This window comes from Castor canadensis, chromosome 13 (assembly GCF_047511655.1).
Source record: "Castor canadensis chromosome 13, mCasCan1.hap1v2, whole genome shotgun sequence".
NCBI classification, from domain to species: domain Eukaryota; kingdom Metazoa; phylum Chordata; class Mammalia; order Rodentia; family Castoridae; genus Castor; species Castor canadensis.
Genome location: NC_133398.1, coordinates 38,924,116 through 38,950,532, shown reverse-complemented (window position 1 = coordinate 38,950,532; position 26,417 = coordinate 38,924,116). Strand labels below are relative to the sequence as shown.

Genomic DNA, 26,417 nt, shown 5'->3' with positions numbered 1-26,417 from the left:
TCTTTCAACCAATAGTTCCTCTTGAGCGAACATCTCGCGTGACCTCAGTGAGAGAACGGCACCTCCTAGATGGAGTCCAGCTTCTTCTGCTCAATTCTGTTGGTCGCGAGTTGTGCAATCGAACTCTTCTGATTGGCTGGTGTACTAAGAGTCTCCGTTCAAGGCCCGCCTCCTGCCTCCCTGGCTTCGGGTGAGTAGCCTTAGGTCCCACCTGGCGTTAGCTTTCTGTGGAGAAACCCGGGCTTGTTGCTTTGCAAGTCTACAGCTAACCTCTTGTCGCTGCAGGGTGGACACGCGGTCCTCCCAGCTGGCAACCAGGCATGGGCAGTTCATGCCCAGCCTCTCGAAAGACCTCAGTTTTTCTATCTGTAAGGTTTCGTGGTCCTATGATCCCTGGTTGCCTCCATGCAAGTGGTGATAGGAAGTGTCGTCGGAATCCCAGAGACCGGCAAGGGCTTAGGACCTAGGGGACCAGACACCATTCCTTCTCCTACCTAGGCCTCATTTTCACTTTGTTGCTACCCTTTACTGGTTTTCCAGAAGAGACTTTGTAATTGCTTCATGTACTGAATGAATAACATCTTGGCAACAATAGCAGAATTAAGGTCACACGAGAGTCCCACCACCTTCATGAAAGAAAAAAAAGGCGCAGCAGCTTAATATAAACTGGATACAATCAAATTGTCAAGTGCAAAGCGTTGATATAGAGTAGAGGTTAAGATTAATGATGCTGGTAGTCGGGGCAGACCTGTTTGAATGGCTACCAGACACATCTCTGAGTCAGTTTCCTTTTTCTTTGAAAAGTGGCAGTAATGTCCCAGCGGGTCTCAGTGAAGATAAGTGAAATAATGATAGTTAGACATTTCACACAATGCCTGGCAAGTAGTAACTTCTCAAGAAAAAAAAAAAGGAAGCTATCATCTCATAAGAACAAACCAATATACTAACCAGCTGTGTACAGTTTGTGGTGTACTTACTGTAACTGAGTACTCAATTTAGCTCAAAATTTGTCAGTTAAGGGGAAAAAAAAGGCCATTCTTAACTGGTAAACAGGGCTGGAGGCATGGCTCAAATAGTAGAGCCTAAAGGGGGGCCCTGAGTTCAACCCCCAGTACCACAAAAAAAGAAAGAAAGTGGTGCTGGAGGGAGTCCATTTTCAAAAGAGAAAAAAATCTACATCAGGAAGAATTTATCTTGTTGATTTCTTTTTATGGGACTGGGGTTTGAACTCAGGACTTCCCTGTTACAAAGTAGGTGCTCTACCACTTGAGCCACATCTCCAGTCCATTTTGCTCTAGTTATTTTGGAGATGAGGGTCTCTTGAACTATGTGCCAGGGCTAGCTCCAATCATCAGCATCCCAAGTAGCTAGGATTACAAGTGTGAGCCACCAAAGTCCAGCTTATCTTACGGATTTTTACACATAAAATACTTAATGTGGTGAGCAGTTTCACCAGCTGTTTTACAGAAAATTTATTGATTCAATTATCAGTAAAAGCTAAAAGGGTGCCATTAAAACAGAGAAGGTTTCAGATGACCTTTTACGACAAAGGATAGGAATGACTTACATATTAAGCACCTCTGATAGGTCAAACCTGTTTTAACTTTTACAACCATGAAAAGTAGGTGTTATCTTCATTTCATAAATGAGGAAGTATGTTTCTGCAAGTAACAATGATTTAATTCAGTAACTTGTTCTTTATTACTGCAAACCCAGCCATACTTTCCTGTTTTGTAATGTTTCTGATGAAAGAGGATGAAAATCCTTGTAATACTAGATTACATGGGCAGGTTGGAAAGGTACATGTACCAAATTGGGGGAAGGTGGGTTGCAGAAGTACCTATGGTGTTTTTTTTTTTTTTCTAGAGAGTCTTAGTATGTCAGGCTGACCTTGAACTCTCAATCTTCCTGCCTCAGTCTCCTGAGTACTAAATTTTACTTGAACTATCTCTCACTTTCACCCCCTCCTTTCTTTTCTGATAGGCTCTGTATTCCATATTATTTGTCACCTGGACTAGGCTTGTAACTGGTTTCCTTGCCTCTAGTCTTTCCTTCTATTTTGTTCTCTACTTGCTGTCAGAATGTCTTTGTAAAATGTCAGTCTGACCACATTATAGGCCTACCTAAAACAAGTCAAAGGCCTCAATTGCCTACAGAATATAAAGTAAGCTTTGTGCCAATGGAATGTTATCTGTGCTAGAAAGGTCTTCACACTTGTTCTTCCCTCTTCCTGAAATGCCCCTTGCCTCTACCTTTATTCTGCTTGGTAAAAACTCCTAGTCATCCTCCAGAATCCTTATGGAGTACTTCCTTGTCCTAAAGATTCTTCTTTGCTATCTTTCCATCTTACATATACCATTATAGTGCACAAAATACACTAACTTGTCTATTTGAATGCCTTCCACTTTCACAACACTGTGAACCTCTATAAAGTCAGGATTTTGTAGTATTCAGCCCACATTTACCCTTCAATCCTGCAACACAGGACACACTCAACAGACAGATAAGTAAAGGAATCCCTTCAGGCTCTAATGTTAGAAGTCCCCCAAGCTTGCGTTCTAGAATTGAACAGCAGATGGCACTAATAGTCCACTTAACAAATCTTCCTTAAGAAAAACTTTTGTTCCAACCTTTTCTGATTTTTGGCCTCATCCTAGAAGTCAATATGCCATTAAGGTAAAATCTCCTGCTTCCTCCTTCAGCCAAATAAGCAAAGATTGAAAAATGACTCAGCAGCTTGTCTCTGATGACAAAGAAATGGCAGTTGTGAGGGAATATTTGTGTATTCCTATAGTTAGGTGCTTTTTCTTTTTTGTTTCTTTTTTTCTTTCCTCCTTTTGTTATTGTTGTTATAAGACAGAACCTTATTTGTGGATGGATGCTTCATTACTGTCCATACCAAAAGGAAAGAAGAAAAACTGGCAAATTGCAGCAAAGGTTCTTATGATGTGGGAAGTGAGGGAAATGTGAGTAGTCACATGGAATTGTTTGTTAGCAGACAGAGATGGCTTCCTCTTCACAATGGAGTGACCTGGGAAAATTTTCTGGTCACCAAGTTAAGACGCTTATCTGCTTGCCCAAGGCTGGCATCAAAGGTGTGCCCAGTACTTAGTACTTTTGAATCCCTAGGCTTTGGGTGTGGCTTTGAATTTAGGGTTTTAGGTTCCTACCTTGTAAAAGAGAGCAGTGGAAGCAAAGAAACCCTTTTCAGATCGGTACTTTTAGGGGCTGTAGGCTATACTTTCTCCCTTCCAGAGTCGTCTTTGGGTACCAGGACCTTCATCTACTGTTCTGTCCTCCCACCTAAAACCTGTTTGCTGGAAAGGATTCCAGCTAGACATCTTAAACAACCTCCACATGAATATACATGAAATACTAGGAATTCTAAAAACTGAAGTGATTTTATAAACCATTTGTGTGTCCTTAAGCCCTATTCTTTCATGATGAGCAAAGCTGTGAAAGGGGAAAAAAGATACAAACTTTGGAGTTAGACTTATTTGAATCAAATCCATATACAATTTTGCTATGCCTTTGGGCAAGTATTTTAACCTTCTTAATATCTCAGTTTCCTCATAAACTGGAGAGGATAATGATTGTCTTTTTTTTTTTTTTTTTTAAGATGCATCTTGCTGTGTAGCCCAGGCTGGCCTAGAACTTGAGATCCTCCTCCCTTACCCTCCCAGGTGCTGGGATTACAGAAGTGCATCACCATGCCGGGCCTTAAAAGATTATCTTGAGGGTTAGAAACAATAGTTGTACAGAACTTTATACAGTGTAAGTCTGATACTTAATTGATAACATGGTGGTGTGAAACACTACTTAAAAGGATTTTAGACTATGAGGAATGTCAGGAGGAGGAGCTGAGGAATCCTTTCTGTATGTAAAGATATATTCATGGGGTTAGGGGTATGGCTCAGTGATAGAGTGCTTGCCTAGTAAGCACAAAGCCCAGGGTTCAATCCCCAGCACCACAAATAATGATAAATAAGTAAATAAATATATTTTATGAGGACTTTGGGGGTTGAACTATGCCTGCAGTAGCACTCTGATTAATTTGATAGATGCATTGAACCACATCAGCATAGCCATTTATCTGTAAATTCTTTTTTGGCATGTAGGTCCTAAACCTCCTGGGCTATAAGAGAATTCTATCTATAGAGAAAGCCAAGAACACTTTTCCTTAGCTTCTCGAACCTTCTGATGACATTGAGGGGTTTTTTTGTTCAGGTTTTTTCTAAGCACCTCAGGCACTCTGCCACTTTTCTTAAGTGTGAATTGCCTGCTGTCAGCCTGGAGTTCTCACCTCCGCAATCCTGGCTGCAGGCATATTTGCATATTGGATGCTGTGTTCTTTAACCCCCTGAGGTTTGAATCCACTCTGAGTCTGTGTGTGAAAGCTGGCTACTTCAAACCCCTGTACAGTTTCAGTTCCCTCATCTCCAGAAAAACAGAAAACCTCCAACAATGGTTCCATTGACTTTTATGCAAATGGCACTCTTCAGGAAAATACTGGGCTGTTTCCCAGGGCCCCAGAACATACTCAAACATTTGTTTGAGTGGGGAAGTGGGGAGTGAGTTCTGTTGAGTCAGTGAACATCTGTTGAGAGCTGCTGTGCTGGGTCCCAAAGAAACAGAGCTCATAGTCTAGCTCTTTCTGCCAGAGGTCCCAACAGATTTATTGTACTAGGTATGCATGCTTATGGTGGCTTTGTAATGTGTCAGTTTAGCTAAACTTAAACTGTGTTTCCCAGGATTCCCTTCTTATGATCCCAGGTTAGTGATAACCACAAGAAAATTTTGTGCAAGATTTGAAAAGTTGGGGCTGGGGATATAGGCTCAGTGGTAGAGCACTTGTCTGCCACGTACCAAGTCCTGGGTTCAATCCCCAGCACTGAAAAAAAGATTTGGAAAATTGAAGTGAAATGGCAGCCAATACACTATGAAGGGCTGGGTAACAGGCCCAGTGGCAGTGCATGTACTTTGACACTGACATGCCTATACTTACGACACCTTGCTGTTGATGGATAGTATTCAGGCCTATAGCTCTTCCAACTCCTGTAGAATCCCCCTTTCAGCTCCTCTTAAGTCTTGAGCCAGGTGTGCATTCAGCTTTGTGGCAGGGATCTTCAGCTTCTCCTGAAGGTCACCCATGTCAGTGAGCCTAGAGACAGTTAAACGAAGTCTCTGGTTGTTGTTTGTCTTCATGAATTCTAGTTGATCTCACAGGTCCCAATTTGTCCTTGTTCTCCACTTCACATCCAGCTTTTTTCTCCCAACTATTGGTTTCACAGACATATACAGACTTCAAGCCCAATAGCAAATGTGTAGGTGATAAAGTTGCATGACTTTCTCTAGCAACTTCCAAAATCATACAAGAAATAATTCTTAGAATAAATCCTTAAATTTCTGTCACCCATTGCCTTCTGCTTCTCTGATTGAACCCTATAGCAGAAGTTTATGGAGTGATTAGAAACCAGAAGGTTTCATAGCGAAAGTGATATCTTAGCTGCTTCAAAAGGGATAAATTGCATGTATAGAGTGGGAGATGAGGCAAAGGGGGTGGGAATTCTAGCAAACAGCCAAAGCAATTGAAAGGGCAGTAAGGAGTTCTACATCTCTAGAAGCATGTCCTGTCGTGATTTTGAGCTTAGGTAGAGATGAGAGTCAGCATCTGATCCTAGCTCTTCTTGTCTCATTGAGATAAACTGCTGGCCAGTCTGGTTTTTAGATGTGGTCACCCTTATATACTGGAATCCACTAAGATACATTCTTGCTAAGCTATATGCTTGTAACTGGAGTTCTAGTTCACAGGCCCAACTCCAGGGGTTCCACATATCAGGTCTGACCATTCACTCACCCCAATATGCCAAATAGAGAAGAGCAGTGGTGAAGGGCAGAGGAAGGATATTTATTCATACGGCATAGGCATTCCATGGGAAGAGGCAGAGTAGCCATGTCACCTGTCTTCAGGGCGCAGTCTTGAGCTGTAGGTTTAAATAGGAGAAGAATCAGGGCGGGGCGGGGGGGGGGGGCTGGTGAAAGGTGTGCATCATAATTAAACAGTGCAGGCAGAGTGTGGCCTGGTTAATCATTATCCCGGTTCTGGCTCTGTGAGGGGTTCCAGAGACATTATTATTGTTGTCATTACTTAAAGAGGTCAGTCTGGTTCCCATGAGATGTTACTCCTGCTCCAGGGTACAGCCTCCTCATTATAGGTAATTGTCTTCATTTAGGGGGCAGGGTGCTTCATTTGGAGAACCCGCTGATCCTTTCCTTGGGGGAGGGGGGCTAATTTTGTGATCTGGTCATAAAGATGTTACTGATCAATCCAGTCTTTCCTGGAACCCAAGGTGATTGTAGGGGAGAAACTCAGAGTAAAGGAGACAGATACAAAATGGAGACAGGAATGCCAAGCTTTTCTTCTGCTTTTAGTTAATTCATGAGCCCAAGTGAGGAGTCAGTGCTTTTCAGCAAAAACAGTTTCTGAGTACCTGCTACACTGTCAGTACCCTGAGATTCTCCACCTCCGCCTTTCCTTGTCCTCTTCCCAGTGACTCCCCTTGGCCACTCAAGGCCTATCTTTCAAGTCCCTCATCAGCCATCTTTGTTTTCTCATGAGGTATCAGTTGTGGTAGTGGTATGGAGGCATACTCAGGCTTCCTGTCTTTGGCAGGGTTCTGTGCCTTCTAGTCCTGTGCCCTCTACTAATCTAGTATTTCCAATATTCATTCCATAGGGTTCCTCCAAAGCCATGAGCAAGGTACCCTAAATCTATCACTTTTTAACACTTTTTGATCATCTTTTTAGGAAAGTCATGGGATCAGTTTCTGTTTCTACCTGAACTATGAGCCAGAAATTTGAAATCTTTGTTCACCAGTTCTACAGTGACAAGTTGCTTCCTTCTGGTTTCCAGAATGGGGAAAGTTCTCAGCATAAATAGAGAATCCGGGAAAATAGAACACGGTGTTTAATAAAAACCTACTACTGCTTTACATATAAATTTTGTGACTCAAAAAAGATCTCATTATATATACTATTTTGAAGCATACTTTTTTTCCTCTTAAGATGCCTGAAAATCTATTGTTACAGGGAGCACATTCAGTTCTAACACACACACACACACACACACACACACATACACACACACGCTACACTTTAACCATTCCTATATTGATGAATATTTGTTTCTTCTTTTCTTTTTGATATTGCAATTTTGTAGCGAACATCTTTGTTTAAACATCTTAACATGTATTTCTGTATGTTAGCATGCCTAGAAATGAAATTGCTGGGTTTAAGAGAATGTTTGATAATTTTTACTGAATTGCCTTCCTTCAGGGATATGCTAATTTACTCTTCCACCAATAACATATGAGAGGCAGACCATTTCAGAACCCCTCTTTGAGTTCATTTCTAAGCATTAAAAACTCTTTTTACAGATTTAGAAATATTTGGGTGGCTGGGGATGTAACTGTGTGGCAAAGCACTTCCCTAGTGGTTTCAATCCCCAGTACTACAAAGAAAGAAAAGAGGTTTAGGAAGGTCTTTGTGTTAGATTTTTGGTAAGAAACTTCTCTTCCCTAAAGTAACATTACCATCTGTTGGCTGTCCTGAGAATTGCCCTCAAAGAGGTTTCAGTTTGGGTCTGAGTTTTATGCCTTTGACTGTCACAAGCTCATCTTGACTGAGCACCAATAAGGGGGCTGGAGGAGGACAGCAGCTGTCTTTTTTTTTTTTTTTTTTTTTTGGCTCCACCATCACCATCCCACCTTAGGCCTTTGCCCATGGTGTTACCCTCCACCTGGAACACATTCTTGCCCCTTCTTCCTTTTACTGACTTACTTTTGACTCAGCCTTTACTCTTCTGCTCAAACATCCCTTCTTTCAGGAAGCCTTTTGTGTTTCCTCAGACAAAGTCGGGTTACCTATCACATGTTTTTCTTCTGTAGCATGTTATCTTGTTTGTAATTACTATTATTTTATTATTGTTTTATTATTCATATGTGCATACAACGCTTGGGTCATTTCTCCCCCATGCCCCCACCCCCTCCCTTACCACCCACTCCGCCCCCTCCCTCTCCCCCCTGTAATTATTTTTAATTTGCTTTTTTGACTAGAGTCTGTCTGTCCTTTGAGATTATTAGTTGTGTGAGGGCAAAGGCATAGCATGGTACTTACAGTAGAGTCAGCCCTCCTTATCATAGATTCAATCAAACACAAACCAAAAGTTGAGAGGGAGTGGTTGTTTTTTGTTTGCCTTTTGGTAGCATGGGAATCAACTAAATTGGGTCTTTTCTGTCAAACAGCTAGTTCAGTCAATAGAGACTTAATCTCAGGATTGTGGGTTTGACCCCATTTCCTCCCCCTAGTATATGGAATATGTCTGTCATTGTCTGGATATTGGCTAATTTTCCCAGTTGTCTATGTGTTCAGTGGCATGTCACTTAGCTATAAAGTTTGTCTTTAAACAAAGAATTGTTTGTCATCGGATGTCCTAAAACTCAAATACTACTTTTGGATAATCATTGTCCAAAGAAATCTCTGCTTCTAGGTCCCCTTGGCACACAGGTTAATTATACTTGGTGCTGCTGTTTCAGGTCAAACAGTCATTTCAGGCCTCAGTTTCCCCAAAATCCTGAAATTCCCGCCTTATGAGTCACCTCTTTGTCTTTGAGTACACCAGTCAAATTAAGTTTCATGTCCATGTTCTCCAATCATGTCTGTTCTTCCCCTAAGCCCTCCCCTAAACCTCAACCTTAGACACAATGACTGTGAACCCGAGCTTCCTCCGTTAGAGCAAAGGGGCAGTCCTGTGTTAGGGACAAAAACTGAGGTGGTTCTGCCCAGTGTGTGCTGGCTCGCCTGATTTAGGTCGGAACCATACACACACCCTTCTACAGAAGTAAATTTTGCCTTGCCCATCAACTTTAGAGCACGTGTCTAATTTGTGATCGCAGCAGTGTCTCTGATGTTTCTAACAGTGGTATGGGGGTTTGAACTCAGGAGCTCCAGCCTGCTCTGCACTTGAGCCACCCACCAGCCATTTTGGAAATAGGGTCTCATTTTTGCCCAGGCCGGTTGAGATAACAGTTTTCCTATTTATGCCTCTTGCATAGCTGGGATGACAGGAGCCTACCACCATACCCAGCTTTATTTGTTGAGATGGGAGAGGGGGTCTCAATAACTTTTTGCCCCAGCTGGCCTTGAACCACAGTCCTCCTGATTTCTGCCTCCAGACTAGCTGGGATTATAGGATGTGAGCCACCATATCCAGCTCAGATCAAAAGTATTTTTTTTTAAAGTTGTGTCTGTACTAAACATGTATAGACTTTTTTCTTCTCATTGTTCCCCAAACAATACAGTTCAGCAACCATTTACATACCATTTATACTGTATTTTATATTATTAGCAATCTGGAGATGATGCAAAGTATGAAGGAGGATGTGCATATGCAAATACTAGGTCATTTTTATATAAGGGACTTGGCATCTATGGATTTTGGTATCCCCAAGGGGATCTTGAAACAAATATCACTTGGATATTAAGGAACAACTGCACACAGTAGGTGCTCAGTAGTCATTGAATGAGTGAATGACAGGGTCTTACATAGAAAATGTTGCACATTTTTGTTACCTTGATTACATGTGCCCCTTCAGGTGACAGACATTCTTTTCACTTATGCAGGTATTCTTTTCTCCCTTTCTTGCCTTTTGATGTTGTCTTTTTTAATGGAAAAATATTACTGATTATAAAATAAATGTTCTTTGTAAAATTACAAACAGTACAGAAATATGTGGGATAGAAGATGAAAGCTTCCCTTCTTATCTTCCAGAAACCACTATTAATGAGCTATATCCTTCTAGAAATTTTTCTACACACACAGAAATCTATCGAGTGCTTATTATGTATATGGCACTGTTGTAAAGCACTTTACAAAAACTAAATCATGTGATTCTCATAGCAGCCCTTTCAGGTAGAACTGTTATCGTTCCATCTCAGGTAAGGAAACTTGAAGCACAAGAATTCACACAGCTAATGAGTGTCAGCTAAACCTAGGCTCTGCCATCCTAGCTTGCCTCTGCTAGGCTGAGAAAGAGACTTCCTACTATTTTTTCCCTTTTGTACTTTGGATTTGGACCATATGAATGTATAACACATTCAAGAACATGGATAAAATAAACAACAACAAAAAAATAACAAAAAATGTTTTGGAGCCAGGCGCCAGTGGCTTACACCTGTAATCCTAGCCCCTTAGGAGGCAGAGATCAGGAGGATAGTGGTTCGAAGTCAGCCTGGGCAAATAGTTTGCAAGACCCTATTTCAAAAAAACTCATCACAAAAAAAACAGCTGGTAGAGTGGCTCAAGGTGTAGGCTCTGAGTTCAAGCCCAGTACTGTTAAAAAAAAAAATTGATATACCAAGCTACTTGTCCAGTTGACTTTTCTGAATCATCAAAAATCACATTGTTGGGGTCTCTTAGCTTCAGGGGTTTAGGATATAGGTTAAGGAAAATACAATTGTGGGTTTGATAATAATACTTGTACTCCATCCTCTCTCAGGTCCAGCATCTCTCTTGTTTCATTAGAATTGCTTCTGAGGTTCTCCAGTCTCATAACAAATATACACAAACCATGAGTATTGTAGGGAGACCTGGAGGCTTGAGGTAGAGGCCACACTGACTGAGGGTAAATGACAGGGTCCTGCAGTGACACACAAAGGTCTGTCTCTGGTTCTTGGAGTCCCTCCATTGGCCCTTGGTATGCTGCTTTTATTATGGGTTATTAGATCACTGTTAGCTAGTCTATGCTACTGCCCAGCACCAGAGTGCTACCCCTCAGCTTGGATCTTCCTGTTTTGTATCATTTCCCAATGTTCTGCTTCTTTGTTAAATTCTCAGATAGACCATGGCTCTGAGAGCATGTGGCTTGATCATCTTCCGAAGACGCCTTATTCCCAAGGTGGACAACAGTACAATTGAGTTTCTACTGCTGCAGGCATCAGATGGCATTCATCACTGGACTCCTCCCAAAGGTGCAAGGCCAAAGGGGTTGACTCTCGGGGAAATGCCAAGTGTTGCTCATAAATCCACTCTGCCAGTCCCCCACAAGGCTGTTTTCCAGTGACTGTGCAGGGGGAGGGGGCGGGGTAGGGAGGAGCCCTTGATTCTTTCTCCAGACCAGAGCAGAGCTGGAAATAGAATTTTGTGACTGAATCCCAGGGCAGAAGCAGTACCTGATGTTTTTGTGACTATCATTCACCAGAGCGCCAGCCTCTGTGGTGAATGACTGTATGGGAGAAAACCCACTGGACTGGGTATTAGGGATGTTGAGGTTGAGTAATGACTGGGTCATATGCCATTATTCTGGGTTTTGAGTATTTATTCTGTCAAAGAAGGGGTTGACTAAAAAAAATCCCAAACTTTCTTCCAGTCCTTTCTCTGATTTCATTTAATCAAATTCCTTAAGGGTTCAGTATTACCATCACTAGGTTTTTTTTTTGAACTACATACTCAGAGAGTATGACTTCTGGAGTATACCTGAATATGGTTGTGTTTTGTGTTAGAAGAATAGAGAAGGCGGGTTCCATAGATTCATCTGTATGCTCTGACCAGAGTGGAGGAGTGAGAGACAGGGGAAGGCCCTTCTCAGACCAGGAGGCTGTGAAGATCATAGAGACCTTTGGGTTTCAGTTTGAGCAGCCACTTATTGCCCTGAGTCCATTACTTAGAACCCAGGGTGGAGTTGGTCAGGTCTCCAGAAGGCAGAACAATGAAGACTAATAGCTTGGAGCCTTAGACCAGGCCAAGATCTGTTTGTAGGCGCCAGCATTCCTGAAACCATCTCTGAGAGTAAGAAAGATCCCCTCAGGTTGTCTTGAAAAAGAAACCAAGCTGTGTAGGGAGAAATAGGGGAAAGAAGCCATCCTTGGCTGAGGTCATTGGGATGGTGTCAGTGGGTAGGGACCTACTGTGACTTTGATACCCGCTGGGATAAGGACCCCAGTGTAAACAATGCCCAGACGAGATCAGGAGGTAGACAAAGATTCAAGGTTGGAAGAAAACAAGGAAATGGGAACAGAAAATAAGTTTTTGCACATTTGAGTTGCACTGGGGAGAAACAAGGTGAAAAAGATAGAAGTGTCACAAATAGTATAAATAGGAATATTCACACTTATCTCCTGATCACCTAAGTCACACTGCATGGTTCCTCTCACTAAAAGATGTCAAAGGACCTCTCCTAATCATTTCCCGCTTGGGCTTGGGGAAAAGTTACCCTGTTATCATACATGGGCAGAAAACTGAATAGTTTCTCTTGGGAGAGTGTGCTCAGATACTCCCATCCTCCCCACATTCTCCAGTGCATTACTTATTTGTCTTTGTGTACACGATTGGAGGTGCTATGCAGAGAAAACTCCCCAAGAGCCATGAGCTAAAATGGGTTAAGTGCTTAGTTCCTGGTTGTTTTCTGTTCAACAACAACTGACTTAGGGCCCTGCTATCCAACTCCTTAGGAAGGAGAACTGCTAGGGTGTAGCTTCATCTCCACACCAAGAGGGGAACAGTTTTCCAACAGTTCCTGAACCAAGAGGCACGAGCAACTTGCCAGAGCCATAAATAGACAGAGGTTACCAGAACCCTCCCCAGTGCTCCTGGGCGTTTCTGGGCAAGCTAAGAATTTTGGGGAAAGGCCTTAGGGGTAAATCTGAGGTCTGCTCTACACTGTAGAGCTTCAAGTTCTCCTACAGCAGTTTCTTGGCAGCTTGGATTTGAGTCTTGCCAACAAATTTTCTTAGAACTGGCTCTCAGCTTGTCCTTAGTCTAAGTTCCCATCAGTACTTTCCCTATGAAACTGAAATCTGGCCTTGCTCAGTTAAAAAGATGAAAACAATTTGAAAAAGCCTTGATGGCTACTTGGAAACAGCTGCTGGTGTAGCAGTGCAGGGTTTCGAGCCTGTCTATTGGCTGTGGGGCTTCTGGGCCCAACTGTAGACAGTGTTAAATCCTCACTGTATTGTAGGCAAAGAACTCCCTGTGCAGCAAGCCCCCACCCTGCCAAGAAAGGTCTGGCCCTCCTTGGAAAAATTACTTTAAGATTTCCAAGGGCAAAGTATTCCCTGAGAACATGAGAGGAAGAACGCTCTGAAGAGTAAGAAAGCCCAGGGGTTTGTGGGAAGCCATCTCATTTACCGTAGAGAAGCAGTACTCTACACCTGACTCGCCAGACAACATAATCTGTTCACTCTCTCTAGAGAAGATGAAGTGGGAAGGGGTTGCTCAGATCCTGAGAACCAGATCTTACCTGTCTTGCACCCCTTCCTGGGCCTGTTAGGATATTGCTAATCTCCGGACTTCCTTTGCCCAGGAACTCCTAGAAAAGTCACCTAAGACCCTATCTTTAAATCATCTAATCTGGAAAAATACAGCTCTGAGTACTATTGAAGACTTCCTCCTTTTTCTCACTCTTTTCTCCTAACCAGGCCATGTGGACCCGGGAGAGAATGACTTGGAAACAGCCCTGAGGGAGACTCAGGAGGAAGCAGGCATAAAAGCAAGCCAGCTGACCATCATTGAGGGGTTCAGAAAGGAGCTCAATTATGTGGCCAGGGAGAAGCCTAAAACAGTTATTTACTGGCTGGCAGAGGTGAAGGACTACAACGTGGAGATCTGCCTCTCCCATGAGCACCAAGCCTACCGTTGGCTAGGGCTGGATGAAGCCTGCCAGTTGGCTCAGTTCAAGGAGATGAAGGCAGCACTCCAAGAAGGACACCAGTTTCTCTGCTCCACAGTGTCCTGAGCTGAATGGAGCAGAGTCATTTGTTTCCCTAACATCCTAAAGGGCCTTCTGAGGTGAACCCACTCTCCAGTCTGGGGAAGGATGTGCTTGGTCTTTGGCTCATTACAGCCAAGAGCAGAAAGATTAGTGAAATCATCCCAGGACTCTCAGATGAGAGCATGAAAGAATTTTAGCTTAGCAAAAAGACAAGGAGAAATCATAATTTAAAAAGGCCAGCCCTAGTAAGTGCATCTTTGTACTTTATAAATAAATCTCAAACAGCTTATCTATCCTTCTAACTTGTTTGTTTATTCCTTGGACTCTTGCCATTGGCAGGGAGAAGGAAGCTAAAGTGAATCAGAGCTCTGAATTTAACCAGAGAGAATCCTGTGCCTAAACACTATACCCCAGAAAAGCTAAGGAATGGTGGTCAACTGGGAGAGACCTAGTACTGCTAGAGTGGCCCTCCTTCCATGGAACCCAAGCATCCCACCCCCACCAAGTGACCCTAAAACTACAACTTGTAGTCAGGATTTCCAAGTGAGTGGGACTACAGTACAGAAATTGAGTTTGTCCTACTCACAGATGTATCCTTCTCTAGCACCAGGCACGTATCTTGTAGGTATTCAGTAAATATTTCCTTAAATGATTGGAGATTAAGGAACTCTGCTGGTAATCCCAGTTGACCTTTGCCAAGCCCTTACTCTTTCAATCTTCTGCACTTCATTGGACAACAGTCCTCTAACAAAATCCACATGCAACCAGCTGCTAACAGCTTCTGGCTCCCCAGGTCACAGAGGCCGAAGAACTATTAGGTCAGTAACATGCACTCTGATTTCTCAGCCTAGGCCTGTTTCAGAGTGATAAGTCTTGTCAACATGGTTAAGGTTACTGGGAATGAGGCAAGCCCAGGCTCACAGAGCTCTGCTGGGCCACCCAGCATCACGGCACTACAACTGTGCATTCCTTACCTGAAGCTGCCTTCCGCATCTTCAGCAGATTCTCATCGTTTCTTTCCCCATGCCTACTCCCTTTCTCTACAATTCCACTAGAAGACACAGAGGTGCAAGAGTTGGGTCTCAGCCCTCTTTTCCCTTGCTACTAGGGCTCAAGGAATGCAGGGGCAGGTGTTAGATCTTGTAGTCCTTCCAGAAGCTGTTAGCAGCTGGGTTCATGTGGATTTTATTAAAGAGTTGTTGCCCAATGAAGTGCAGAAGATTGGAAGGGAAAGGGCATTGGCAAAGGTCAACTTGGATTACCAGAGTCAAGAACAGCCACCCCAAAGGAAGGAGAGAGAGGTCGCCTGTCTTAAGCAGGATTCCAGATGTTTCCAGTCACTGGTTCTCCGTGCAGACAGGGCAGAAGTACTAGCAAACAGGATCTTGGAACACAGCCAAGGATCTAAATGGTTTTGTTCCTCGCCCCTCTGAGCAGCACTCTCCAAAGGAGGCCGCCTGCTGCAGGAAGTTTTTGGAGCTTAATGTTCTCTTCCAGGCCAGCAGGGACCACATCCCACTGATTTAATAAATGCCTGCTGGGCAGTGGTGCCAAACCACAGACAAGTTGCCTCCTAACAAGAGCTGGCCAGCCCTGTGCTCTCAGAATGGGAGGCTATAGATTCTCAAAACTCTAAAATCTCATACATCAAAGTTGGAAGGAACTTGGAAAATAACTTGATTTTGCTGCTAATTTTTATTGCTGGGGAAATTGAGGCTTAAATGGGTAGATGTCCTGTCTATGTGTGAGGAGCTTTGAGGATGAGGTGCCAGAGGGAAGACTGCTTTAGAATACCTTACATAGCTTTGGGGTCATTCCTCTGGGCCTTACAGACTGTTCCTTTAGAATATAGGTACTTAGTGAGAGAGATCTCCCATAAATTGCATTCTTTGTAAAACTAAATGACAGCAGGGTGGGACCCCAGGGGACGTTATGGAATGTGGATGAGGGTGGAAGAGAGTGGAACTAAGATTGGGATGTGACAGGTGAGTAAGCTTTGCCTTTATTACTACTTTGCTTTTGGCCAGCTGTGCTTGTTCAAGCTGAGGTAAGAGACCCCAAAGCATTACAAAGCCCACTTGTCTTCCCCCCAGCACTCTCCATTGGCTGAGCAGCACTCTGCTGATGCCACATTTTGAAATGGGCCAGACCTCAGCAGAGCTATCCCAGCTCAGGAAATGCTTCCATGTTGAAAGTTTTCTTCCAGAGGATGGGGCTGTTCAGAACTTAGGTGAAATGAGAGAAGACCCCTGCCCCAGCCCTTCTGAAGGAGTGCTTCCCTAGGATCCCAGCCAGTTTGCCACCCTTTGACTCTCAGAGTCCCGAGTTCTAGAGTCCAGTCCTTTCTTCCCAGGTTCTGTGGGTGAAGTATCAGCCTGTTACATGACAAGGGTAAGTAAAGAGATTGCTAATGTGGTCATCCTTCCACTCCAAAGGGATCTCCCCAGGGAACGAGTCTATCGTATGGGCTCTGGAAGAGGGCCCTGCTCTGTCCTGAAGTTGGCTCTGTAGGGCAGACACTGGAGTCTCGTTCTTTCTAGAGAGATAATCAGTCCTTCCTAAGGTTGGCTTGGTGAAGGAGCCCAGACAGGACCACAGTTCAGAGAGAAGCAGCTTCTGGCTTGAAATGCTTTATTTCTAAAGTCCTCCTTCAAAAGGCCTTCCCAGGATACTCAGAAATTTCTGGGTTCCCTTCACCTTATGGCTGCTTTTCCTCTCTCCAAACTCATCTTGCACATTAGAAACTTACACATTAGAAAGGTTTTTTTGCGGTTGTTTTTAATTTCTGTCATGTATTGCTGCATTACCTGTCCCTCAGGGCTACCTCCCAGCCTTTCTCCAAAAATGACCAGTGTAGGGGGGAGGGGGAGAAATGACCCAAACATTGTATGCACAGATGAATAAAAAAAATGACCAGTGTCCTTGGCCCTCTAGTTCAGAACTCTTCCTCCCTCCTTTTCTCACATGCACTGTGTCCAGACACCCTCTCAAACACCATCCTCGGACATGCGCTGAGGCAAAGGCGCACACAGGAGTGTGGTTCAGTGGTCTGGTCAGACCTCGTTCTGTCACCACCTTGATATGTAACCTTGGATAGGCTCTGACCTCTCTGGGCCTCATTTTCCTTATTAAAACAACAGAGATGAACCAGATGGCTCCTTCCAGACCTGACAGTATACTCTGTTGGTTTTGAATCCTGACTGCCAAGATTACTACGTAATGGTCAAACTTCTAACAGTTTCACTATTCAATTGTTCTCCTTTTCTAAGGCACTCTAGTTTTCACATTGTAAGTTCAAAATACCAAGTATAAAATCATTTGTGTGCCAGGAATGGTGGAACACACCTGTAATACCAGCACTCAGGAGGATAAGGCAGGATGAGTGCAAATTCTGGACTAACCTGGGCAACACAGTGAGAATGTCTCAAAAAAAAAAAATGCTGGTGGAGTAGCTCAGGTAGTACAATGCTCACCTAGCAAGTGTGAGGCCCTCAGTTCAAACCCCAGTACTGACAAAAAAAAACACGGATTAAAAAGTTATTCAGTAAGTATTGTTTATAATATCATAATGTAAAATAATCTGAATATTCATTAGTAGAGAACTATTGAATAAACTTTGGCACATGGCACATGCATGATATAGAATATTATGCAGCCATTAGTAAAAAATAGAGTGATTCTTATGTACCTTTGTGCCTACTATATGTTTAAACTAAATAAGAGTAAAAGCAAATGCCATGTAAGGGGCTGTAGGACCACCAGCTCAATCCATCCTGACACAAGATGGAAGATGCAGCCATTAGCCATGCTGGGCCTTGAAGCTCACCTCAGTGGTTTGGAGGGTGATGGTGATGACTCCCAGGACAAATGCTAGGCCAGGGGGCTAAGGCCAACATGGCTGTTTCTGCAACTGAGTATCAGTAAAGGAAGAGAATGACATTGCACTGCCCGCTCTACCTAATCCCACTTGCAGTGGAGCCAGCATGTCTAGTTGGATGCTGGAGTATAAACATCCTTCCTCCCAAAACTGTCTCCTTCACATTTCTTCCATTGCTTCTACTCAGGGTCAGTCATGGTGTTTAGTCCCAAGGTCAGATGGGAACTTATCCTTTAGTTTGTTGAATATCCTTTCAGTGATAAGCTTCCCTGGTGGTAGTCAGGTCAGAAAATTACTATGTTAAGAACTATTGTGTAGCACATTTTTTTTACAGTTAATTATTGGATCTGGGTGTAGTGGTACATACCTGTAATCCCAGTTTACAGGGGAGGATTGTGAGTTCAAAGCCAACTGGGGCAAGGTTAATGAGCTCCTATCTCTGAAACAAAAACAAAAGGTCTGGGTGCCGGTGGCTCATGCCTGTAACCCTAGCTACTCAGGAGGCAGAGATCAGGAGAATCGAGGTTCAAAGCCTGGCAAATAGTTTGAGAGACCCTATCTCCAAAAACCCACCACAAAAAAGGGCTGGTGAAGTGGCTCAAGGTGTAGACCCTGAGTTCAGACCACAGGACCACAAAAAAAAAGGTCTGGGGGGAAAAGCTCAAATGGTAGCTCTTTCCTAGCATGTGTGGGAGGCCCTGGGTTCAATCCCCAGCATTGCAAATATAAAAATTATGAGAACTGGGGGTAATTTTGATATGAGCTGGATATTACAGACTATTAGAGAATTATTATTAGGAAGTACGTGCTGAAGAATTTAGGATGATGTGTCACAGTGTCTGCAATTTACTTTTTTTTTAAATGGGACTGGGTTTTAACTCAGGGCTTTGTGCTTTCAAAGCAGCTGCCCTACCACTTGAGCCATACATTCAGCTCTGCAACTTACTTTAAAATGGTTCAGAGCTGGGGGCATGGCTCAGTGGCAGACTGCCTACATAGTAAGTGCAAAGTCGTAGATTCAGACCCAGTACCACCACCCTCCCAAAAAAAAAAGTTCGGGATTAAATGGGCTTAGTTTAAAAATAAATAAGTAAAATGATTCAGAAAAAATAAATGCATACATATCTAGTTAAAGCAAATATAGCAAACTAACAACTATTGACTCAAGATGGTGACATATGGGTGTTGATTATGCTAGACTTTCAACTTTTCTGTACATTTGAGATTTTTCATTGAGAAAATTTGGGAAGCTAGACACATTTGTGTACAACTATAGTCCCAGCTATTTAGGAGGCTGAGACAGGAGGATACTTGAGCACAGGAGTTCAAGGCCAAACTGGGCAAAATAGTAAGACCCCTCTTATTAAAAAAAAAAAAAACAGTGGCCAGGCACAATGTCTCAAACTTGCAATCCCAGGTACTTAGGATGTAGAGATAGGAGGATTGTAGTCCAAGGTCAGCCCAGCCAAAAGGTTGGAGAGATGTCATCTCAACCAACGGCAGGATGTGGTAGCATGCTCCTGTCAAAATCCGATCTACACTGGGAAGCATGAATAGGAGGATCCTGGTCCAGGCTGACCTGGGCATAAAGCAAGACCCTATTTCAAAAGCAACCAATGCAAAAAAGGCCTGGTGAATAGCTCAAGTGGTAGAGTGCCTGCCTAGAAAGCGTGAGGCTCCGAGTTCAAACTCCAGTATAGCCAAAAAAAAAAAAAAAAAAGTGCTGGATGTGGTGGCACATGCCTTGTAGTCCTAGCACTCAGGAGGTTGAGGCAGAAGTATCTCTAGTTCCAGGCCAGCCTGGGTCTGTATTATAGCCAAGTAGTAAGACACTGTCCAAAAAAAATTTTTAATTAAAAATACATAAATAAAAAAAATAAGCTTTGTGACAATGGCTCACACCATAATCCTAGCTACTTGGGAGGCAGATATTGGGAGGATCAAATAGTTTTCCAGACCCCATCTCCAAAATAACCAGATCAGCTGAGCACCAGTGGCTCACAGCTGTAATCCTCGCTACTCAAGAGGCAGAGATCAGGAGGATCGCAGTTTGAAGCCAGCCTTGAGCAAACAGTTTTCGAGACACTATCTTGAAAAAATCCAACACAAAAAAGGGGTGGCAGAGTGGCTCAAGCAGTAACAGCATCTGCCTATCAAGTGTGAAACTCTTAGTTCAAACCCTAGTGCCACAGACAAAAAAAATAAATAAATAAATAGCCAGACCAAAATGGAATGGAGGTGTGGCTCAAGCAGTAGAGTGCCTAATCCCTGAGTTCAAACCCCAGTCCCATCAATAATAATAATAATAATAATAATAATAATGATAATAAAACCACATACAAAAAAAAAAAAAGGAAAACTTGGGAAACAGTGAATATAATCCCAACTAGGCAATAAAACTGCATAGAAAAATTAAGAAGGGAATTATGAGTGTTTGTTTCTGGATCTATTGTAAAGCATAATAACTGTATTTAATGACAGTATATTATATTTTTGAAAAAGGCTAAGAGAATGAATATTACGTGTTATCGCAAAAAATAACTGTGAGGTAATGCATATGCTAATTAGATAGATTTGAACACACACACACACACACACACACACACACACTTTAAAACATCATGTTGTTGATCCTATACCTTAAAGACCCAAAAAACTCTACTCAAAAGCTCCTAGACACCATCAATAGCTATAACAAGGTAGTAGGATATAAAATCAACATAGAAAAATCATTAGCATTTCTATACACTAATAATGAACAAACTGAAAAAGAATATATGAAAACAATTTCATTTACAATAGCCTCAAAAAAAATCAAATACTTTTGTTAGGTGTAAACCTAACAAAGGATGTGAACGACCTCTACAAGGAGAACTATAAACTTCTGAAGAAAGAGATTGAGGAAGACTATAGAAAGTGGAGAGATCTCCCATGCTCATGGATCGGTATAATCAACAGAGTAAAAATGTCTATATTCCCAAAAGTAATCTACATGTTTAATGCAATTGCCATCAAAATTCCAATGACAAAATTCCAATGACATTCATTAAAGAGATTGAAAAATCTACCGTTAAATTTATATGGAAATACAAGAGGCCATGAATAGCCAAGGCAATACTCAGTCAAAAGAACAATGCAGGAGGTATCACAATACCCAACTTCAAACTATATTACAAAGCAATAGCAATAAAAACAGCATGGTACTGGCACAAAAACAGACATGAAGACCAGTGGAACAGAATAGAGGACCCAGATATGAAGCCACACAACTATAACCAACTTGTCCTTGACAAAGGTGCTAAAAATATACGATGGAGAAAAAGCAGCCTCTTCAACAACAACTGCTGGGAAAACTGGTTAACAGTCTGCAAAAAACTGAAACTAGATCCATGTATATCACCCTATACCAATATTAACTCAAAATGGATCAAGGATCTTAATATCAGACCACAAACTAAAAGTTGATACAGGAAAGAGTAGGAAATACTCTGGAGTTAGTAGGTGTAGCCAAGAACTTTCTCAATGGAACCCCAGCAACACAGCAACTAAGAGATAGCATAGATAAGTGGGACCTCATAAAACTAAAAAGCTTCTATTCATCAAAAGAAATGGTCTCTAAACTGAAGAGAACACCCACAGAGTGGGAGAAAATATTTGCCAGCTACACATCAGACAAAGGACTGATAACCAGAATATAGAGGGAACTTAAAAAACTAAATTCTCCCAAAACTAATGAACCAATAAAGAAATGGGCACGTGAACTAAACAGAACTTTCTCAAAAGAAATTCAAATGGCCAAAAAACACATGAAAAAATGCTCACCATCTCTAGCAATAAAGGAAATGCAAATTAAAACCGCACTAAGATTCCACCTCACCCCTGTTAGAATAGCCATCATTAGCAACACCACCAACAACAGGTGTTGGCAAGGATTTGGGGGGAAAAAGGAACCCTCTTACACTGTTGGTGGGAATGTAAACTAGTACAACCACTCTGGAAAAAAATTTGGAGGCTACTTAAAAAGCTAAACACTGATCTACCATATGATCCAGCAATACCACTCTTGGGGATATACCCAAAAGACTGTGACACAGGTTACTCCAGAGGCACCTGCACACCCATGTTTATTGCAGCACTATTCACAATAGCCAAGTTATAGAAACAGCCAAGATGCCCCACTACTGATGAATGGATTAAGAAAATGTGGTATCTATACACAATGGAATTTTATGCAGCCATGAAGAAGAACAAAATGCTATCATTCGCTGGTAAATGGATGGAATTGGAGAACATCATTCCGAGTGAGGTTAGCCTGGCCCAAAAGACCAAAAATCGTATGTGCTCCCTTATATGTGGACATTAGATCAAGGGCAAACACAACAAGGGGATTGGACTTTGATCACATGGTAAAGCTAGAGCACACAAGGGAGGGGTGAGGATAGGTAAGACACCTAAAAAACTAGATAGCATTTGTTGTCCTCAACGCAGAGAAACTAAAGCAGATACTTTAAAGCAACTGAGGCCAATAGGAGAAGGGGACCAGGAACTAGAGAAAAGGTTAGATCAAAAAGAATTAACCTAGAAGGTAACACACATGCATAGGAAATCAATGTGAGTCAACTCCCTGTATAGATATCCTTATCTCAACCAGCAAAAACCCTTGTTCCTTCCTATTATTGCTTATACTCTCTCTTCAACAAAATTAGAGATAAGGGCAAAATAGTTTCTGGCGGGTATTGAGGGGGTGGGGGGGAGAGGAAGGGGGCAGAGTGGGTGGTAAGGGAGGGGTTGGGGAGAGGGGAGAAATGACTCAAATATTGTATGCACATATGAATAAAAATAAAATAAAACATCATGTTGTACATAATAAATATATATCATTTTATCTGTAAATTTAAAAGTTTAAAAAAAGTGTTCATTTTTGGGTGAAGAGACAATGGATGGTATTGTCTCTTCTTTCTACTTTTACAAATTTTCCAAATTTTCCATAATTGTGAAGCATCACTTTGTATAATGACTTTTTAAAAAATTTATTTATATTTACTGTTTCTGTAAATTAAAGGCATGTTGTGAAAATAGGCTTCTGCCTCTTAGGAAAAAAAAATGGGTTTGGGGATGAGCAAAAAATGTTCAACCAGCAAAGTCCTTTGTGAGCAGATTTTTGTTGTTGTATTTTGCAGTACTGGGGATGGAATTCAGGGCCTGGTGTTTGCTGGGCAAGTGCTCTATCACTTCAGCCACACATCCAATCTTTTTTGCTTGAGTTATTTTTCAAACAGCGTCTTGAACTTTCGCTTGGAGCTGCCTCAGACCGTGATCCTCCTACTTCTATCTCCTATGTAGCTAAGCTTTTTCTTTAAGATAGGGTCTCACTAACTTTTTTTGCCCAGACTGACCTCAAACCAAATCCTCCTATCTCTACCTCCCAAGTAGCTGGGATTATAGGTGTAAGCTATTACACCTGGCCTACAGGTATAATTTTTTAACAGGACTTAATCTTCAAAAAACCAGGAGATAGGAAAGAAGAGACCAAAGAGAAGGTAAAATCTGTTTCAATTGGAAAAGGACGTTCAAGTCACAGTTATTCCTCCCCCAGTTAGATCAAGCCCCACACAGAAACAATAGGTAAGGTTGACTGTAAGGATGAAATAAGTAAGGGTGACAAGAGTCATCTAGTAAGTGCTGCAGCCAGAACATGAATTCTATTTTTCTGTTTATTCTGGAAGGCTTTTGAAATTTTCAAGATATAATTTATGTCATAAAATTCTTCTTGATTTTTAGTTTATTCACAAGGCTGTACAATAATTACCACCAATCTAATTCTAAAAGACTCTCAACATCCCTTAGCAATCATTCTCGTTTCCCCTTGGCTACCACTAACCTACTATCTGCCTATAGACTTGCCTATTCTGGACAGTTCATATACATGGAATCATACAATAGTTGTTTTTTGTATCTGGCTTCTTTCACTTAGCATAACGTTTTCAAGGTTTATCCATATTGTAATATGTATAATTACCTCATTCCATTTTTATTATTGCAATAGCTTCACTATTGCAATAATAGTGAATACTTATACAGAACACCTATATTAAAGTGAAGTATAAAATTCAAGGGGTTTTAATATTTTCACAGAGTTGTGCAGTCACAATCAATTTTGACATTTTCATCATCCACCAAGAGAAAACCATACCCATTAGCAGTCACTCCATTTCTTCCACACCTTCCCAGTGCTGTGCAATCACCAATCTACTTTCTGTCTCTATAGATTTGCCTATTCTGGACATCTCATGTAATGAAATCATATAAGACTTGGCTTTTTTTGAATGGCTTCTTTCACTTAGCATAGTATTTTCTTTTTTTATTGTTGTGCTGGGGGGTACATTGTGACATTTACAAAAGTTCTTACAATGTATCAAATATTTCATACTTGGATTCACCTCCTCCCCTCATTCCTGGAATAGTTTCAACTGGTCTCATTTTTCCATTTACATACAGCTGTACACAGTATTTGCACCATATTCACCCTCCCACACTCTTTCTCTACCTCCTCTCCCTTCCCACTGGCACCAACCCCCCAGGCAAGACTTGTTCAGCCCTCCTGTTCTCCAGTTTTGTAGCATAGTATTGTCAAGGTTCATTTGTATTGTGCCATGTATCAGTACTTCATATTCCATTGTATGGCTGTACCTTATTTTTCGTTTGCCCAATTTGAGTTGTTGCCAGTTTTTTAGCTATTATGAATAATGCTGCTATGAGCATTTTGTACAAGTTTTCATTTCCTGGGTTATACACCTAAGAATAGAATTGTAGTGTCATATAAGTAATTGTGTGTTTAGGCTGTTGAAGTATTGCCAGATTGTTTTTAAAGTAGCTGCATATTTTATATTCCCACCAGAGATACAGGCTCAGATATCTCCACATCCTCAATGTCTGTTACTATCTGTCTTTTTCATTATTGTCATCTTAATTGGGTGTGTAGTGGTGTTGCATTGTGATTTGATTTGCATTATCCTGATGGTTTATGATTTTGTGCATCTTTTCATGTGCATATTGGCTATTTGTTTAACTACCTTGGGGAAAGCCTGTACAGATCCTTTGCATGTTTGTTAGTTATTTGTCCTTTTATTACCACATTGTAAGAGTTCTTTATGTATTCCAGGTACAAGTCCCTTATCAGATACATAATTTGCAAAATTTTTCTTCCATTCTGTGGACTTCTTTCGCTTTATTTTTCTTTTGGTGGTACTTGGTTTTGAACTCAGGGCTTTGCACTTGCTAGGCAGGTGCTCTACCACTAGAGCCATACCTCAGTTCTTCCTTTCACTTTTTTGATGATGTCTTTAAAGCATGGAAGTTTTTAACTTTAATGATGTTAAATTGCCTATTTCTTGCTTTTGTTCCTTGTGTTCTTCATGTCCTATCTAAGATACCATTGCCTGACCTAGGTCACAAACATTTACATGTTTATGGTCTTCTAAGAGTTTTAACTCTTACTTTTAGGTCTGTGATCCATTTTGAATTAATTTTGTATGCTATGGGAGGTAGAGGATCCAACATCATACTTTTGCATGTGAATATTCAGCTGTCTTGGCACCAATTGTTGAAAAGTGTGTAGAAATACAATTGATTTTTATGTATTCATCTTTTTTTCCTGCAGCATTGCTGAGCTTGCTCATTAGTTCTGATAGTTTTGTAGTGGATTCTTTAAGACTTTCTATATACAAGGTCATGTCATCTGCAAGTAGAAACAGTTGTACTTCTTCCTTTCCAACTTGGATACCTTTTATTTCTTTTTCTTGCCTAATTGTCCTGGCTAGCATCTCCAGTACAACCTTGAATAGAAATAGTGAGAGTAATAAAGAAATGGGCACGTGAACTAAACAGAACTTTCTCAAAAGAAGAAATTCAAATGGCCAGAAAACACATGAAAAAATGCTCACCATCTCTAGCAATAAAGGAAATGCAAATTAAAACCACGCTAAGATTCCACCTCACCCCTGTTAGAATAGCCATCATCAGCAACACCACCAACAACAGGTGTTGGCGAGGATGCGGGGAAAAAGGAACCCTCTTACACTGTTGGTGGGAATGTAGACTAATACAACCACTCTGGAAAAAAATTTGGAGGCTACTTAAAAAGCTGGACATCGATCTACCATTTGATTCAGCAATACCACTCTTGGGGATATACCCAAAAGACTGTTACTCCAGAGGCACCTGCACATCCATGTTTATTGCAGCACTATTCACAATAGCCAAGTTATGGAAACAGCCAAGATGCCCCAGCACTGACGAATGGATGAAGAAAATGTGGTATCTATACACAATGGAATTTTATGCAGCCATGAAGAAGAACAAAATGTTATCATTTGCTGGTAAATGGATGGAATTGGAGAACATCATTCTGAGTGAGGTTAGCCTGGCTCAAAAGACCAAAAATCGTATGTTCTCCCTCATATGTGGACACTAGATCAAGGGCAAACACAACAAGGGGATTGGACTATGAGCACATGATAAAAGCGAGAGCACACAAGGGAGGGGTGAGGATAGGTAAGACACCTAAAAAACTAGCTAGCATTTGTTGCCCTTAACGCAGAGAAACTAAAGCAGATACCTTAAAGCAACTGAGGCCAATAGGAAAAGGGGAACAGGTACTAGAGAAAAGGTTAGATCAAAAAGAATTAACCTAGAAGGTAACACCCACGCACAGGAAATCAATGTGAGTCAATGCCCTATATAGCTATCCTTATCTCAACCAGCAAAAACCCTTG

General features: G+C 41.7%; 1 protein-coding gene across 1 annotated transcript; it reads left to right on the top strand.

The window, feature by feature from the left end:
- The first annotated feature begins 35 nt into the window (after window positions 1-35).
- Nudt2 (nudix hydrolase 2) lies at window positions 36-14,068 on the top strand. The gene is made up of 3 exons (XM_020163829.2): window positions 36-190; window positions 10,895-11,028; window positions 13,474-14,068. The coding sequence occupies exons 2-3, from the start codon at window positions 10,902-10,904 to the stop codon at window positions 13,788-13,790; spliced, it is 444 nt and encodes a 147-aa protein (XP_020019418.1). The 5' UTR covers window positions 36-190; window positions 10,895-10,901; the 3' UTR covers window positions 13,791-14,068.
- Window positions 14,069-26,417: the final 12,349 nt, after the last annotated feature.